The sequence below is a fragment of the Oncorhynchus tshawytscha genome, linkage group LG16, assembly GCF_018296145.1.
Source record: "Oncorhynchus tshawytscha isolate Ot180627B linkage group LG16, Otsh_v2.0, whole genome shotgun sequence".
Lineage (NCBI taxonomy): Eukaryota > Metazoa > Chordata > Actinopteri > Salmoniformes > Salmonidae > Oncorhynchus > Oncorhynchus tshawytscha.
In genome coordinates this window covers 11,207,293-11,224,607 of record NC_056444.1, presented here as the reverse complement: position 1 = coordinate 11,224,607, position 17,315 = coordinate 11,207,293, and the positions used below count along the sequence as shown (strand labels likewise).

The 17,315-nt window shown below is 43.6% G+C and overlaps 1 protein-coding gene across 1 annotated transcript; it reads right to left on the bottom strand.

Moving 5' to 3' along the window:
• Positions 1-3,616: 3,616 nt before the first annotated feature.
• LOC121839571 (inositol monophosphatase 1-like) lies at positions 3,617-13,495 on the bottom strand. Its single transcript, XM_042298633.1, has 5 exons — positions 13,486-13,495; positions 13,194-13,308; positions 12,361-12,626; positions 4,611-4,717; positions 3,617-3,745 (listed from the first exon to the last, which is right to left on the bottom strand). The coding sequence occupies exons 1-5, from the start codon at positions 13,493-13,495 to the stop codon at positions 3,617-3,619; spliced, it is 627 nt and encodes a 208-aa protein (XP_042154567.1).
• Positions 13,496-17,315: the final 3,820 nt, after the last annotated feature.

The window sequence follows — 17,315 nt, the reverse complement described above, 5'->3', positions numbered from 1 at the left end:
TTTTTTTCCAACTGCTTACACACAAAATCTTTTCATGTCACACGATTTTTGAAACCTCTCACTCAAAGTGCAAAACTACACACCAAATATCCAAAACCATAAGCTATTTCTCAGCCTTTGACTCAGTTGTCAATTGCATTAAACACTTTTTTTCAAAACACTACACACAATTCTCTACCTAAAACAAAAAAATCTAACAGGAAGTGACTTGCTTTCCTTTTCCAAACACAACCAATCAAAATGCTACACTTATTCACCAGGTCACACACACTCCTCACGTGCGCAAACACAAATAGCTTAACTGATCACTAACCAATCACTGCTTTACTGTAGTATAGGCCTATAAATAGGTCAAAGGTCACATTACCTGTTTTGAACAATGGATACCAACAATGGACAGAGAGCAAGAGGAGTAGGAGGGAGAGGAAGAAGAGGACGAGGGCAAAGAAGAGAAGGAAGGAGAGCCATCTCTGATGAGATTAGGGCAACACTTGTTGATCATGTGATCAACCACTGTTTGACCATGAGAGAGGCTGGACTGAGAGTCCAGCCCAACTTGAGTCGATTTACAGTGGCATCCATAATTCAAACCTTCAGAAATGAACAGGTATGCAACTATCTAATGACAATTTTAGCATTACAGTAATGTACTGTAAAATACGTATGACTGCATAGTATTGCATAAACATTTAACTTTAAGCCATCCATTTACTGCACTGCATTGAACGAATGAGGTTGGTTATCATGCTGTACTACATTTTTTTGTACATTGTTTATAGTTCCTATGCTGAACACATACTGTGTTTGAATTCTGTACAGAGTGGAAAGGCAAAGACATCATGGAGGACGAGGACGCTTGTTTACAGATGAACAAGAGACTGCCATTATCAATATGGTTTTGGCCAACAATGCAATAAGGATTGGAGAGATAAGAGAGCATATCTTGAATAATGACACCATATTTAACAACATCAATGCTGTAAGCCTGTCGACCATACAACGCATCCTCCAACGGCACCGAGTGACGATGAAACAACTTTACAAGGTGCCATTTGAGAGAAACTCTGACAGTCAAGAATATGCGACATGACTTTGTAGAGGTATGTATGCAACACTACTTCCAGTACTTCAGACATACCATATTTACTCACCTGTATATCCTTTTGTCTGTTACAGAGATTATTGGAGCTGGATGCCCATGTAATTCACCATTAATTTATTTATGTGGATGAGGTTGGCTTCAACCTCACCAAAACCAGGCGCCGCGGAAGAAATGTAATAGGACAGAGGGCAATTACCAATGTCCCTGGACAGCGTGGGGGTAATATAACTATGTGTGCTGCCATCACTCAAAACGGGGTCCTCCATCACAATGCCACACTGGGTCCGTACAACACCGGCCATATGCTCACTTTTCTGGATGCAATTTACACAATGCTTGTCCCTGATCCAGATCAGGAGCCTGATAGATTTGTGGTTTTATGGGACAATGTTAGTTTTCACCGGGCTGTTCTGGTCCAAAACTGGTTTGCCAACCATCCACAATTTGTAGTTTTGTACCTACCCCCATATTCACCTTTTCTAAATCCCATAGAGGAATTCTTCTCAGCCTGGCGCTGGAAAGTGTGTGATCGCCAAACTTATGCCCGCATGCTGCTTCTCCAGGCAATGGAGGACGCATGTGGGGACATAGAGGTTGCCTCTGTCCAAGGTTGGATACACCATGCTAGGAGATACTTCCCTCCATGTGGGGACATAGAGGTTGCCTCTGTCCAAGGTTGGATACGCCATGCTAGGAGATACTTCCCTCCATGTGGGGACATAGAGGTTGCCTCTGTCCAAGGTTGGATACGCCATGCTAGGAGATACTTCCCTCCATGTGGGGACATAGAGGTTGCCTCTGTCCAAGGTTGGATACACCATGCTAGGAGATACTTCCCTCCATGTGGGGACATAGAGGTTGCCTCTGTCCAGGGTTGGATACGCCATGCTAGGAGATACTTCCCTCCATGTGGGGACATAGAGGTTGCCTCTGTCCAAGGTTGGATACGCCATGCTAGGAGATACTTCCCTCCATGTGGGGACAGAGAGGTTGGATACGCCATGCTAGGAGATACTTCCCTCCATGTGGGGACAGAGAGGTTGGATACGCCATGCTAGGAGATACTTCCCTCCATGTGGGGACAGAGAGGTTGGATACGCCATGCTAGGAGATACTTCCCTCCATGTGGGGACAGAGAGGTTGGATACGCCATGCTAGGAGATACTTCCCTCCATGTGGGGACAGAGAGGTTGGATACGCCATGCTAGGAGATACTTCCCTCCATGTGGGGACAGAGAGGTTGGACACGCCATGCTAGGAGATACTTCCCTCCATGTGGGGACAGAGGTTGGATACGCCATGCTAGGAGATACTTCCCTCCATGTGGGGACAGAGAGGTTGGATACACCATGCTAGGAGATACTTCCCTCGATGTGGGGACAGAGAGGTTGGATACGCCATGCTAGGAGATACTTCCCTCCATGTGGGGACAGAGAGGTTGGATACGCCATGCTAGGAGATACTTCCCTTCATGTGGGGACAGAGAGGTTGGATACACCATGCTAGGAGATACTTCCCTCCATGTGGGGACAGAGAGGTTGGATACGCCATGCTAGGAGATACTTCCCTCCATGTGGGGACAGAGAGGTTGGATACGCCATGCTAGGAGATACTTCCCTCCATGTGGGGACAGAGAGGTTGGATACGCCATGCTAGGAGATACTTCCCTCCATGTGGGGACAGAGAGGTTGGATACGCCATGCTAGGAGATACTTCCCTCCATGTGGGGACAGAGAGGTTGGATACACCATGCTAGGAGATACTTCCCTCCATGTGGGGACAGAGAGGTTGGATACGCCATGCTAGGAGATACTTCCCTCGATGTTTGGCAAGAGAAAACGTATCTTGTGATGTGGACGAAGTATTGTGGCCAGACCCAGGCTGGAGAAGAGATGAAGCGTAGCTTAGCACTGGTGACTGCCCCCCCCCACCAATTCCTGGACTGACCCCCCGGGACCCCACACACACAATTGTGTTCTTTACTCTATTCTAAAGAATATACTTTTGGTTTACATATGTTTATGGTTTTGTTGTATGCTACTGTATAGAACAGTAATGTTTGGCCTAATAAATATTTTCTGTTTCTACATTACATTGGTGTTTACAGTGTACTTGTTACCCCTCTCAGCAGATTACTTTCACTGTAGAACATTGTATTGAAATGTAGATTTTAGCCTATGAAAGACCAAAGAGCTTTAGATTTACAACAACAGTGTTTATATGGTATATCTAAAAATATACTATTATGAAAGCAGTGTTTGCCATTTGATGCAAATGCTTCATTCTGACATGTGTTTATGGCACTTTGAAGGAGATGTGAGGCATTTTACATTTGATGTGTGCAGTGTTTTGAAAACGTGTGTAAGCAGTTGGAAAAAAACTGTAAAAGGAGGAACATTACGTTTGAGCTAAATCTCCTTTAAAAAAAGAGCAGGCTTGCATACTCTGCAGCAGTATTTCATGATTTGAGGTGAAAGGCGGAGGAGAATCCACTGGATAGATGGAGGTCGACTTTTACTTTTGCAAACCAGGGTCACTGTCATCCCACTCGTAGCCGATTGGCAGCAGTTGCTGGACGATGTAACTGGCCATGTTGTGGGTTCCTGCAGCAACCACTTCAGGACATGAGGTCGAGAAGACCCCCTGGAACATAAGCACACATTTTATATAACTCCCACATCCATCAAAACACACTTATAACCACATATTCTATAAAGAAACTATAAATAAACACATGAATCAGTTCTAAACCTCACCACCAAAAGCCTCCCCACTAACAAAACAAATCTAAATCAAATTTCCATTCAGGCACCACTGCGGCCCACTACCAGAGACTTTTGGAACTGGTTGAAAGGTTGAATAGAGTCTTCTCCTACATTTCAGGGAAGGAGCTGATAGCTGAGCTTCTGGACTGCCAGAGACTGAACGGCAGCTGACCACATGATCCCGACCTCGCGCCCAGTCCCTCCGTCTCTCAACAGTGGTCCTTTTGTGCAACACCCCAGGCCTGGGGAAGAAGAGATGAACAACGCGGGCAGCCAGCCACTTCTTCAGACAGATATCAAGCTCAACCTCACAAAGGCTTGGAAGGGCACAGTCCATACGTCATCACTCAAGAGATAGCAACTATACTATCAAAAAACAAATTGTACATTCTCTTTTTAAAAGTTACCATGTCTATCACAAAAAAAGTGAAAGCCAATAAGAACTGATTTAATGAAACCCTAGGGACTTTTCCATAATAACAGCATGAGTTCTTTGCATTCTGTGGGACCTCATTAGTTATTTGCTCACGTGAAAGCTCTAGCTAATATACCCATCTCATTGCTGCCTCGTCCAGGACAACCGTTCAGATGAGAGCTCAGTTTGAGACCAGAATACAGGGACATACAGTACAAATTATAAGCCTGATTGAAATAAACATGAACTGTTTGTAAAAACCGATCCCTATCACCCATCATTGACAGGGAGTCAAATAATCTATTGTATTCTATTCTAGAACCCCCACCTGTGGGGGTTCTACAACTCCCCCGGCCTCTCGGATGACAACAGTAGCGGCGGCGATGTCCCAGCAGTGCAGCCCATACTGGTAGTAGGCCTCAGCCGCCCCCGTGGCTATCAGTCACAGGGTTGGGGTTGGCCAGGGTTGAGCCAGGGTTGAGCCAGGGTTGGCCAGGGTTGAGCTGCCGATTATCCTCACCCTGGAACACAAGGAGTAGCCTAGAGCCGTGTGTATCAAGCGTTGTCTCAGAGTAAGTACTGATCTAGGGTCAGGTCCCCCTTGTCCATGTTTTTTATTTTATTACCACTTTTTCTCCCCAATTTCATGGTATCCAATTGTTTAATAGCTACCATCTTGTCTCATCGCTACAACTCCCGTACGGGCTCGGGAGAGACGAAGGTTGAAAGTCATGCGTCCTCCGATACACAACCCAACCAAGCTGCATTGCTTCTTAACACAGCGCCATCCAACCCGGAAGCCATCCGCACCAATGTGTCGGAGGAAACACAGTGCACCTGGCAACCTTGGTTAGCGCGCACTGCGCCCGGCCCGCCACTGGAGTCGCTGGTGCGCAATGAGACAAGGATTTCCCTACCGGCCAAACCCTCCCTAAACCGGACGACGCTAGGACAATTGTGCGTCGCCCCACAGACCTCCTGGTCGCGGCCGGTTACGACAGAGCCTGGGCGCGAACCCAGAGTCTCTGGTGGCACAGCAGTACAGCGCCATTAACCACTGCGCCACCCGGGAGGCCCTGCCCCCCCCCCATGTCCATGTAATTGGTTTAACATATGGCATTCCAATAACAGGCTTGCTAACCCCTGGTTTAACATATGGCATTACAATAACAGGCTTGCTAACCCCTGGTTTAACATATGGCATTACAATAACAGGCTTGCTAACCCCTGGTTTAACATATGACATTACAATAACAGGCTTGCTAACCCCTGGTTTAACATATGGCATTACAATAACAGGCTTGCTAACTAACCCCTGGTTTAACATATGGCATTACAATAACAGGCTTGCCAACCCCTGGTTTAACATATGGCATTACAATAACAGGCTTGCTAACCCCTGGTTTAACATATGGCATTACAATAACAGGCTTGCTAACCCCTGGTTTAACATATGGCATTACAATAACAGGCTTGCTAACCCTGGTTTAACATATGGCATTACAATAACAGGCTTGCTAACCCCTGGTTTAACATATGGCATTACAATAACAGGCTTGCTAACCCCTGGTTTAACATATGGCATTACAATAACAGGCTTGCTAACCCCTGGTTTAACATATGGCATTACAATAACAGGCTTGCTAACCCCTGGTTTAACATATGGCATTACAATAACAGGCTTGCTAACTAACCCCTGGTTTAACATATGGCATTACAATAACAGGCTTGCTAACCCCTGGTTTAACATATGGCATTACAATAACAGGCTTGCTAACCCCTGGTTTAACATATGGCATTACAATAACAGGCTTGCTAACCCCTGGTTTAACATATGGCATTACAATAACAGGCTTGCTAACCCCTGGTTTAACATATGGCATTACAATAACAGGCTTGCTAACCCCTGGTTTAACATATGGCATTACAATAACAGGCTTGCTAACCCCTGGTTTAACATATGGCATTACAATAACAGGCTTGCTAACCCCTGGTTTAACATATGGCATTACAATAACAGGCTTGCTAACCCCTGGTTTAACATATGGCATTACAATAACAGGCTTGCTAACCCCTGGTTTAACATATGGCATTACAATAACAGGCTTGCCAACCCCTGGTTTAACATATGGCATTACAATAACAGGCTTGCTAACCCCTGGTTTAACATATGGCATTACAATAACAGGCTTGCCTAACCCCTGGTTTAACATATGGCATTACAATAACAGGCTTGCTAACCCCTGGTTTAACATATGGCATTACAATAACAGGCTTGCTAACCCCTGGTTTAACATATGGCATTACAACCCCTGGTTTAACAGGCTTGCTTAACCCCTGGTTTAACATATGGCATTACAATAACAGGCTTGCTAACCCCTGGTTTAACATATGGCATTACAATAACAGGCTTGCTAACCCCTGGTTTAACATATGGCATTACAATAACAGGCTTGCTAACCCCTGGTTTAACATATGGCATTACAATAACAGGCTTGCTAACCCCTGGTTTAACATATGGCATTACAATAACAGGCTTGCTAACCCCTGGTTTAACATATGGCATTACAATAACAGGCTTGCTAACCCCTGGTTTAACATATGGCATTACAATAACAGGCTTGCTAACCCCTGGTTTAACATATGGCATGGCATTACAATAACAGGCTTGCTAACCCCTGGTTTAACATATGGCATTACAATAACAGGCTAACCCCTGGTTTTGGCATTACAATAACAGGCTTGCTAACCCCTGGTTTAACATATGGCATTACAATAACAGGCTTGCTAACCCCTGGTTTAACATATGGCATTACAATAACAGGCTTGCTAACCCCTGGTTTAACATATGGCATTACAATAACAGGCTTGCTAACCCCTGGTTTAACATATGGCATTACAATAACAGGCTTGCTAACCCCTGGTTTAACATATGGCATTACAATAACAGGCTTGCTAACCCCTGGTTTAACATATGGCATTACAATAACAGGCTTGCTAACCCCTGGTTTAACATATGGCATTACAATAACAGGCTTGCTAACCCCTGGTTTAACATATGGCATTACAATAACAGGCTTGCTAACCCCTGGTTTAACATATGGCATTACAATAACAGGCTTGCTAACCCCTGGTTTAACATATGGCATTACAATAACAGGGCTTGGCATTACAATAACAGGCCCCTGGTTTAACATATGGCATTACAATAACCCCTGGCTATGGCATTACAATAACACTAACCCCTGGTTTAACATATGGCATTACAATAACAGGCTTGCTAACCCCTGGTTTAACATATGGCATTACAATAACAGGCTTGCTAACCCCTGGTTTAACATATGGCATTACAATAACAGGCTTGCTAACCCCTGGTTTAACATATGGCATTACAATAACAGGCTTGCTAACCCCTGGTTTAACATATGGCATTACAATAACAGGCTTGGTTTAACATAACCCCTGGTTTAACATATGGCATTACAATAACAGGCTTGCTAACCCCTGGTTTAACATATGGCATTTACAACCCCTGGTTTAACAGGCTTGCTAACCCCTGGTTTAACATATGGCATTACAATAACAGGCTTGCTAACCCCTGGTTTAACATATGGCATTACAATAACAGGCTTGCTAACCCCTGGTTTAACATATGGCATTACAATAACAGGCTTGCTAACCCCTGGTTTAACATATGGCATTACAATAACAGGCTTGCTAACCCCTGGTTTAACATATGGCATTACAATAACAGGCTTGCTAACAGGCTTGCTAACCCCTGGTTTAACATATGGCATTACAATAACAGGCTTGCTAACCCCTGGTTTAACATATGGCATTACAATAACAGGCTTGCTAACCCCTGGTTTAACATATGGCATTACAATAACAGGCTTGCTAACCCCTGGTTTAACATATGGCATTACAATAACAGGCTTGCTAACCCCTGGTTTAACATATGGCATTACAATAACAGGCTTGCTAACCCCTGGTTTAACATATGGCCTGGTTTAACATATGGCATTACAATAACAGGCTTGCTAACCCCTGGTTTAACATATGGCATTACAATAACAGGCTTGCTTAACCCCTGGTTTAACATATGGCATTACAATAACAGGCTTGCTAACCCCTGGTTTAACATATGGCATTACAATAACAGGCTTGCTAACCCCTGGTTTAACATATGGCATTACAATAACAGGCTTGCTAACCCCTGGTTTAACATATGGCATTACAATAACTAAGGTTTAACTTGGCATTACTAACCCCTGGTTTAACATATGGCATTACAATAACAGGCTTGCTAACCCCTGGTTTAACATATGGCATTACAACCCCTGGTTTAACATATGGCATTACAATAACAGGCTTGCTAACCCCTGGTTTAACATATGGCATTACAATAACAGGCTTGCTAACCCCTGGTTTAACATATGGCATTACAATAACAGGCTTGCTAACCCCTGGTTTAACATATGGCATTACAATAACAGGCTTGCTAACCCCTGGTTTAACATATGGCATTACAATAACAGGCTGCTAACCCCTGGTTTAACATATGGCATTACAATAACAACCCCTGGTTTAACATATGGCATTACAATAACAGGCTTGCTAACCCCTGGTTTAACATATGGCATTACAATAACAGGCTTGCTAACCCCTGGTTTAACATATGGCATTACAATAACAGGCATTACAATAACAGGCTTGCTAACCCCTGGTTTAACATATGGCATTACAATAACAGGCTTGCTAACCCCTGGTTTAACATATGGCATTACAATAACAGGCTTGCTAACCCCTGGTTTAACATATGGCATTACAATAACAGGCTTGCTAACCCCTGGTTTAACATATGGCATTACAATAACAGGCTTGCTAACCCCTGGTTTAACATATGGCATTACTGGTTTAACAGGCTTAACAGGCTTGCTAACCCCTGGTTTAACATATGGCATTACAATAACAGGCTTGCTAACCCCTGGTTTAACATATGGCATTACAATAACAGGCTTGCTAACCCCTGGTTTAACATATGGCATTACAATAACAGGCTTGCTAACCCCTGGTTTAACATATGGCATTACAATAACAGGCTTGCTAACCCCTGGTTTAACATATGGCATTACAATAACAGGCTTGCTAACCCCTGGTTAACACTTGCTAACCCCTGGGCTTACAATAACAGGCTAACCCCTGGTTTAACATATGGCATTACAATAACAGGCTTGCTAACCCCTGGTTTAACATATGGCATTACAATAACAGGCTTGCTAACCCCTGGTTTAACATATGGCATTACAATAACAGGCTTGCTAACCCCTGGTTTAACATATGGCATTACAATAACAGGCTTGCTAACCCCTGGTTTAACATATGGCATTACAATAACAGGCTTGCTAACCCCTGGTTTAACATATGGCATTACAATAACAGGCTAACCCCTTGGCATTACAAACCCCTGGTTTAACATATGGCATTACAATAACAGACTTGCTAACCCCTGGTTTAACATATGGCATTACAATAACAGGCTTGCTAACCCCTGGTTTAACATATGGCATTACAATAACAGGCTTGCTTGCTAACCCCTGGTTTAACATATGGCATTACAATAACAGGCTTGCTAACCCCTGGTTTAACATATGGCATTACAATAACAGGCTTGCTAACCCCTGGTTTAACATATGGCATTACAATAACAGGCTTGCTAACCCCTGGTTTAACATATGGCATTACAATAACAGGCTTGCTAACCCCTGGTTTAACTAACCCCTGGTTTAACATATGGCATTACAATAACAGGCTTGCTAACCCCTGGTTTAACATATGGCATTACAATAACAGGCTTGCTAACCCCTGGTTTAACATATGGCATTACAATAACAGGCTTGCTAACCCCTGGTTTAACATATGGCATTACAATAACAGGCTTGCTAACCCCTGGTTTAACCCCTGGTTTAACATATGGCATTACAATAACAGGCTTGCTAACCCCTGGTTTAACATATGGCATTACAATAACAGGCTTGCTAACCCCTGGTTTAACATATGGCATTACAATTTAACATAACCCCTGGCAGGCTTGCTAACCCCTGGTTTAACATATGGCATTACAGGCTTGCTAACCCCTGGTTTAACATATGGCATTACAATAACAGGCTTGCTAACCCCTGGTTTAACATATGGCATTACAATAACAGGCTTGCTAACCCCTGGTTTAACATATGGCATTACAATAACAGGCTTGCTAACCCCTGGTTTAACATATGGCATTACAATAACAGGCTTGCTAACCCCTGGTTTAACATATGGCATTACAATAACAGGCTTGCTAACCCCTGGTTTAACATATGGCATTACAATAACAGGCTTGCTAACCCCCCCTGGTTTAACACCCCTGGTTTATGGCATTACAATAACAGGCTTGCTAACCCCTGGTTTAACATATGGCATTACAATAACAGGCTTGCTAACCCCTGGTTTAACATATGGCATTACAATAACAGGCTTGCTAACCCCTGGTTTAACATATGGCATTACAATAACAGGCTTGCTAACCCCTGGTTTAACATTACAATAACAGGGCACCCCTGGTTTTGGCATTACAATAACTAACCCCTGGTTTAACATGGCATTACAATAACAGGCTAACCCCTGGTTTAACATATGGCATTACAATAACAGGCTTGCTAACCCCTGGTTTAACATATGGCATTACAATAACAGGCTTGCTAACCCCTGGTTTAACATATGGCATTACAATAACAGGCTTGCTAACCCCTGGTTTAACATATGGCATTACAATAACAGGCTTGCTAACCCCTGGTTTAACATATGGCATTACAATAACAGGCTTGCTAACCCCTGGTTTAACATATGGCATTACAATAACAGGCTTGCTAACCCCTGGTTTAACATATGGCATTACAATAACAGGCTTGCTAACCCCTGGTTTAACATATGGCATTACAATAACAGACTTGCTAACCCCTGGTTTAACATATGGCATTACAATAACAGGCTTGCTAACCCCTGGTTTAACATATGGCATTACAATAACAGGCTTGCTAACCCCTGGTTTAACATATGGCATTACAATAACAGGCTTGCTAACCCCTGGTTTAACATATGGCATTACAATAACAGGCTTGCTAACCCCTGGTTTAACATATGGCATTACAATAACAGGCTTGCTAACCCCTGGTTTAACATATGGCATTACAATAACAGGTTTAACTTGGCATTACAATAACCCCTGGTTTAACATATGGCATTACAATAACAGGCTTGCTAACCCCTGGTTTAACATATGGCATTACAATAACAGGCTTGCTAACCCCTGGTTTAACATATGGCATTACAATAACAGGCTTGCTAACCCCTGGTTTAACATATGGCATTACAATAACAGGCTTGCTAACCCCTGGTTTAACATATGGCATTACAATAACAGGCTTGCTAACCCCTGGTTTAACATATGGCATTACAATAACAGGCTTGCTAACCCCTGGTTTAACATATGGCATTACAATAACAGGCTTGCTAACCCCTGGTTTAACATATGGCATTACAATCCACTATGAAAATGTGGGTGCATCACATAAAGCGGTAAGAAGTGGACTTACCTTTTTTCCTTTGAAACGTTGATCCTTACACCAATGCAAAATGCCCCCCTGGCCTTTTGTTGCTGTGTAAAACATTCCATCGAAGCAATGGTAGATCCCTCCAAACTACATTAGAATACAAATGGATAACCTTTTAATTATAATGTTTTTTTAACTTGGTATATTCTGTTCCCCCATACTTCTCATGCTTAAGTCTTTCTTCAGAGCGAAACCAATGCTAACTGCAACCATGTAGAAACTGAGAAAAATCAAGTACATCATCAATAGCCTAAATATTTGGTGATACTATTCCATCAATGACAGAGTATAACTACTTGCTTTATTAGATGTGTTGTAGTATCATCTTTATTTCAACATGTATAGTTCCAAATCCCTAATCTGACGAAATGGCTGTTGTAGATATTGCTGTTGGAAACTTGTCATTGTACCTGTGAACAAAGTTACAGGTGCCATCGATATGGTCTATGAACCAGGAGGGGCTGTCTGTGAGGATGCATTTCTCCCTGTAGACGACTCCTCTCCAATGAACCAGGAGGGGCTGTCTGTGAGGATGCATTTCTCCCTGTAGACGACTCCTCTCCAATGAACCAGGAGGGGCTGTCTGTGAGGATGCATTTCTCCCTGTAGACGACTCCTCTCCAATGAACCAGGAGGGGCTGTCTGTGAGGATGCATTTCTCCCCGGCTGTAGACGACTCCTCTCCAATGAACCTGTCACAAGTTCACAACATACAGTGTATGAGTGCCTTGCATGCACTATTCCCTAACACTCAGCAGTGTCATGATGAGATTCCTAAAGAGCTCTTTTAGACATGTAAACACAGAGGGCCTAGCGCAGAGGTGTCAACCTCATTATATGGAAGGTCTAGTGCAGGGTTTCCCATGCTCTATCCATGGGACCCCAGCTGGTGCACGTTTTGGTTTTTGCCCTAACCAAAACATGAACCCCTTGGGGTACACAGGCCAGAGTTGGGAAACACTGGCATAATGTCTGCAGGTTTTAGTTTTTTCCTTTCAATTAAGCCCTAGACAACCAAGTGGGAGGAGTTCCTTACTAATTAGTGACCTTAATTAATCAGGCAAGTACAAGGGAGGAGTGAAAACCTGCAGACAGTTGGCCCTCTGTGGAATGACTGACACCTGTGGCATAGGGCAGGGGATAGCTGGGGGCTAAAATGTAACCACTCCTGTGTTGAGGAGATACCTTTGGAAGATACCATTGCGTACCTGTGCGAGAGGAACTTGTCCCTGAGGGTGGAGATAAGGTCCTCCACCTACTGGTCGGCCTCCTTTACCAGGTAGATTGGTGTGCTCTTGGTACTCACGTTCTTCTCGTGTTCCACCGCCTCCTGCACTACCTGGAGGGGGCGGGACCAAGTGACATAGCACACCCCTGGAGGATAAAACACAAGGCCACCAATATTCATGACTGGGGATCAGGAAAGACTGTCTGTGCCATTGATCCATGGGCTTTCCATGTGTGTTATTAGGAGGTAATCCTGGTTTCTAAGGTATCAATATTTTTTAATAGGCCTATTTTGAAGATTGTAATCTATGTAACAAGCTTTACTGGTCCCCATTTTTTACAAGAGGTATCACAGCTATGAGTCATATGTAACAATGTGTTACAATACTTACAATTACAATACTCACTGTAATTACATATGTACATTTACAACTAGAGTAGGTTACCACAAATACTTGGTTTTAGGGCCACGTGGAATTGATGGACGTCACACTTGACTTACCTTACCAGCTCTACATGCAACTTCTACAGCAACATCCATGCATTCCCGCCAGCACTTGTCACTGTCCGAGGTTGTCAGTTTATAACGAGGAGCCAGGCATCCAAGAGACAGCAAATTAGAACCTATTATATGGCTTTGGTGAGGTGTAGTTCTCTGGTACGGTCCCGTTACCCCGGTGTCCACTGTCCACCTCGGTGCTGCAGGCGGCTACTGCCTTGCTATTGACTGAACTTCGATATGTACGATTCTATTTCAGATTGGAATGACATTGATAGTCGCAAAACGACTCTCTAGCCACTGCTAGACGTGCTGTCACCGCCATCCCCGATGGATAAAATTGTATCCACGACCACGAATGTGTCGAAATGTAGACTGCATTAAATCTATGCTTGAAGATCAAAGTGAAGTCTCTCAAAGAGCTCCCTTGTAAACTCTTCTCTCCATAATCCTAATCATCCTGTAGCACAAACTCCAAAAAGTTCTGGGACACTGTAAAGTCCATGGAGAATAAGAGCACCTCCTCCCAGCTGTCCACTGCACTGAGGCTAGGAAATACTGTCACCACCGATAAATCTACGATAATCGAGAATTACAATTTTTCTATGGCTGACCATGCTTTCCACCTGGCTACCCTACCCTGGTCAACAGCTCTGCACCCCCCACAGCAACTTGCCCAAGTCTCCCCCATTTCTCCTTCACCCAAATCCAGATAGCCGATGTTCTGAAAGAGCTGCATAATCTGGACACAGACAAATCAGCTGGGCTAGACAATCTGGACCCTCTCTTTCTAAAATTATCCGCTGCAATTGTTGAAACCCCGATTACTAGCCTGTTCAACCTCTCTTTCATATCGTCTGAGATCCCCAAAGATTGGAAAGCTGCCTTGGTCATCCCCTTCTTCAAAGGGGAAGACACTCTAGACCCAAACTGTGACAGACCTATATCTATTCTACCCTGCCTTTCTAAGGTCTTCGAAAGCCAAGTTAACAAACCGACCATTTCGAATCCCACCGTACCTTCTCCGCTATGCAATCAGGTTTCCGAGCTGTTCATGGGTGCACCTCAGCCACACTCAAGGTCCTAAACGATATCATAACCGCCATCAATAAAAGACAATACTGTCCAGCCATCTTCAACGACCTGGCCAAGGCATGCGACTCTGTCAATCACTGCATTCTTATCGGCAGACTCAACAGCCTTGGTTTCTCAAATGACTGTCGGGGCAGAGTTCAGTGTGTCAAATCGGAGGGCCTGCTGTCCGGACCTCTGGCAGCCTCTATGGGGTACCACAGGGTTCAATTCTCTGGCCGACTCTTTTCTCTGTATATGTCAATGATGTCAGTCTTGCTGCTGGTGATTCTCTGATCCACCTCTACGGAGACGACTCCATTCTGTATACTTCTGGCCCTTCTTTGGACACTGTGTTAACAAACCTCCAGACGAGCTTCAATGCCATACAACTCTCCTTCCGTGGCTTCCAACTGCTCTTAAATGCAAGTACAACTAAATGCATGCTCTTCAACAGATTTCTGCCCGCACCTGCCCGCCCGTCTAGCCTCACTACCCTGGGCGGTTCTGACTTAGAATATGTGGACAGACTCATATTAAGTGTCTCCAATCCAAAATTAAATCTAGAATTGGCTTCCTATTTCGCAACAAAGCATCCTTCACTCATCATGCCAAACATACCCTCGTAAAACTGACTATCCTACTGATCCTTGACTTCGGTGATGTCATTTACAAAATAGCCTCAAACACTCTACTCAGCAAATTGGATGCAGTCTATCACAGTGCCATCTGTTTTGTCACACACTGTATATAGACTTTTTCTATTGTGTTATTGACTGTATGTTTATTCCATGTGTAACTCTGTGTTGTTTGTGTCACACTGCTTTGCTTTATGTTGGCCAGGTTGCAGTTGTAAATGAGAACTTGTTTTCAACTGGCTTACAAGGTTAAATAATGGTGAAATAACTAAATAAATAAAAATATATGGCTGGCTAGTAATAAAGATTTAAGAAAGGACTGGATGATTACAATGTGTGGTAAAGAGAGAGAGATTTAGAGAGTGATATCAGACATGATAGGCTAGATATCCCCCCTAGGGTTAGAATTAGGTGAAAACACATGTAGCTGGGTTAACTCTATTGAAATGCATTCTACCAGATACTTTTGAGGTGGTGAGTCTCAATCGACTGATCCTTCCATTGTGCACCCAGTGCATAACTGGTTTCACTGGATCTGAGACGATACAGATGGGTTTGTGCTGGAGATGACATAATGGTCTTGGCATTTCCAAAATGAAAAGACATTAAATAACATATAAGTAATAGGCCTACACAATCTCTAACATCTTGGATTTCTGAAAACATAAATAATGAGAAATCTTGCTACGTCACTAAGTGTGTCAGAAATGTATATATATATATTTTTAAGGGTATGTTAAAAAGCAGTGTTGGAATGCTGTGGTCTTACACCTGTCATAAAAATATTCACACGAGTAGACTGCTGATTGGCTAGCACATCCTCCTTAGGAGGATGACATCATCCTCTATGAGGTAATAAAAAGCATTTTTGAAACTAAAATACAAGTTTGAGGTGGTGTTTTTTAAGTGTTTTTCAGTTGTTTTTTTGTCATGGGTAACTGCATGCATACATGGAGTGTATCTGAAAGTAGCCGTGCCAAAAAAGGTGTGAGGATCAACAGAAGTGGGTGTATGGAAAGCCAATCAGCTAAGTGAGTGAGCCATACGTCCTCCGAAACACGACCCTGCCAAGCCGCACTGCTTCTTGATACACTGCTCGCTTAACCTGGAAGCCAGCTGCACCAATGTGTAGGAGGAAGCACTGTCCAGCTGGCATCCGAAGTCAGCTTGCAGGCACGCCACAAGGAGTCGCTAGAGTGCGATGGGACAAGGAAATCCTGGCCGGCCAAACCCTCCCCTAACACGGACAACGCTGGGCCAATTGTGTGCCGCCTCATGGATGTCACGGCTAGCTGTGTCACAGCCTGGGATCGAACCCGGGTGTGTAGTGACGCCTCAAGCACTACGATGCAGTGCCCGAGGGACACAGCAGGCCTATTGGGCAGATTTGTTGATGTTGCAGCCATCGCTGTGGATCCACCCACTGATGTTACACCTATTGCTGTTGATCCACCCACTGATGTTACACCTATCGCTGTTGATCCACCCACTGATGTTACACCTATCGCTGTTGATCCACCCACTGATGTTACACCTATCGCTGTTGATCCACCCACTGATGTTACACCTATCGCTGTTGATCCACCTACCTCTTTTACAACGCCCACTTTCAGACACACTCCAAGTATGCAGTTACCCATACCGTTTTTTCGCCTAAAATGTATGCTTTTGCCACAAATACGAGTATAGGATGTGTCAACAGCATTATTTGGTATCAGTTAATAGAATACTAACTTTTAAAAGTCCGATTTTCACTGTACCATTACTTTAAAATTGCAACATTTTCTCTCATCCTCATGGCAAAATGTGAAGAATAGCAAGAAATGAGCTTTAAATCTGCTAAATGTTCTCTGACTTATGACTAAATGTGTAAAATAGCATTATAAAACGGCACATTTTTCTCTTCTGTGTTGTGTTGAAATGCAGGAAGTAAGCTAATTTCCAAA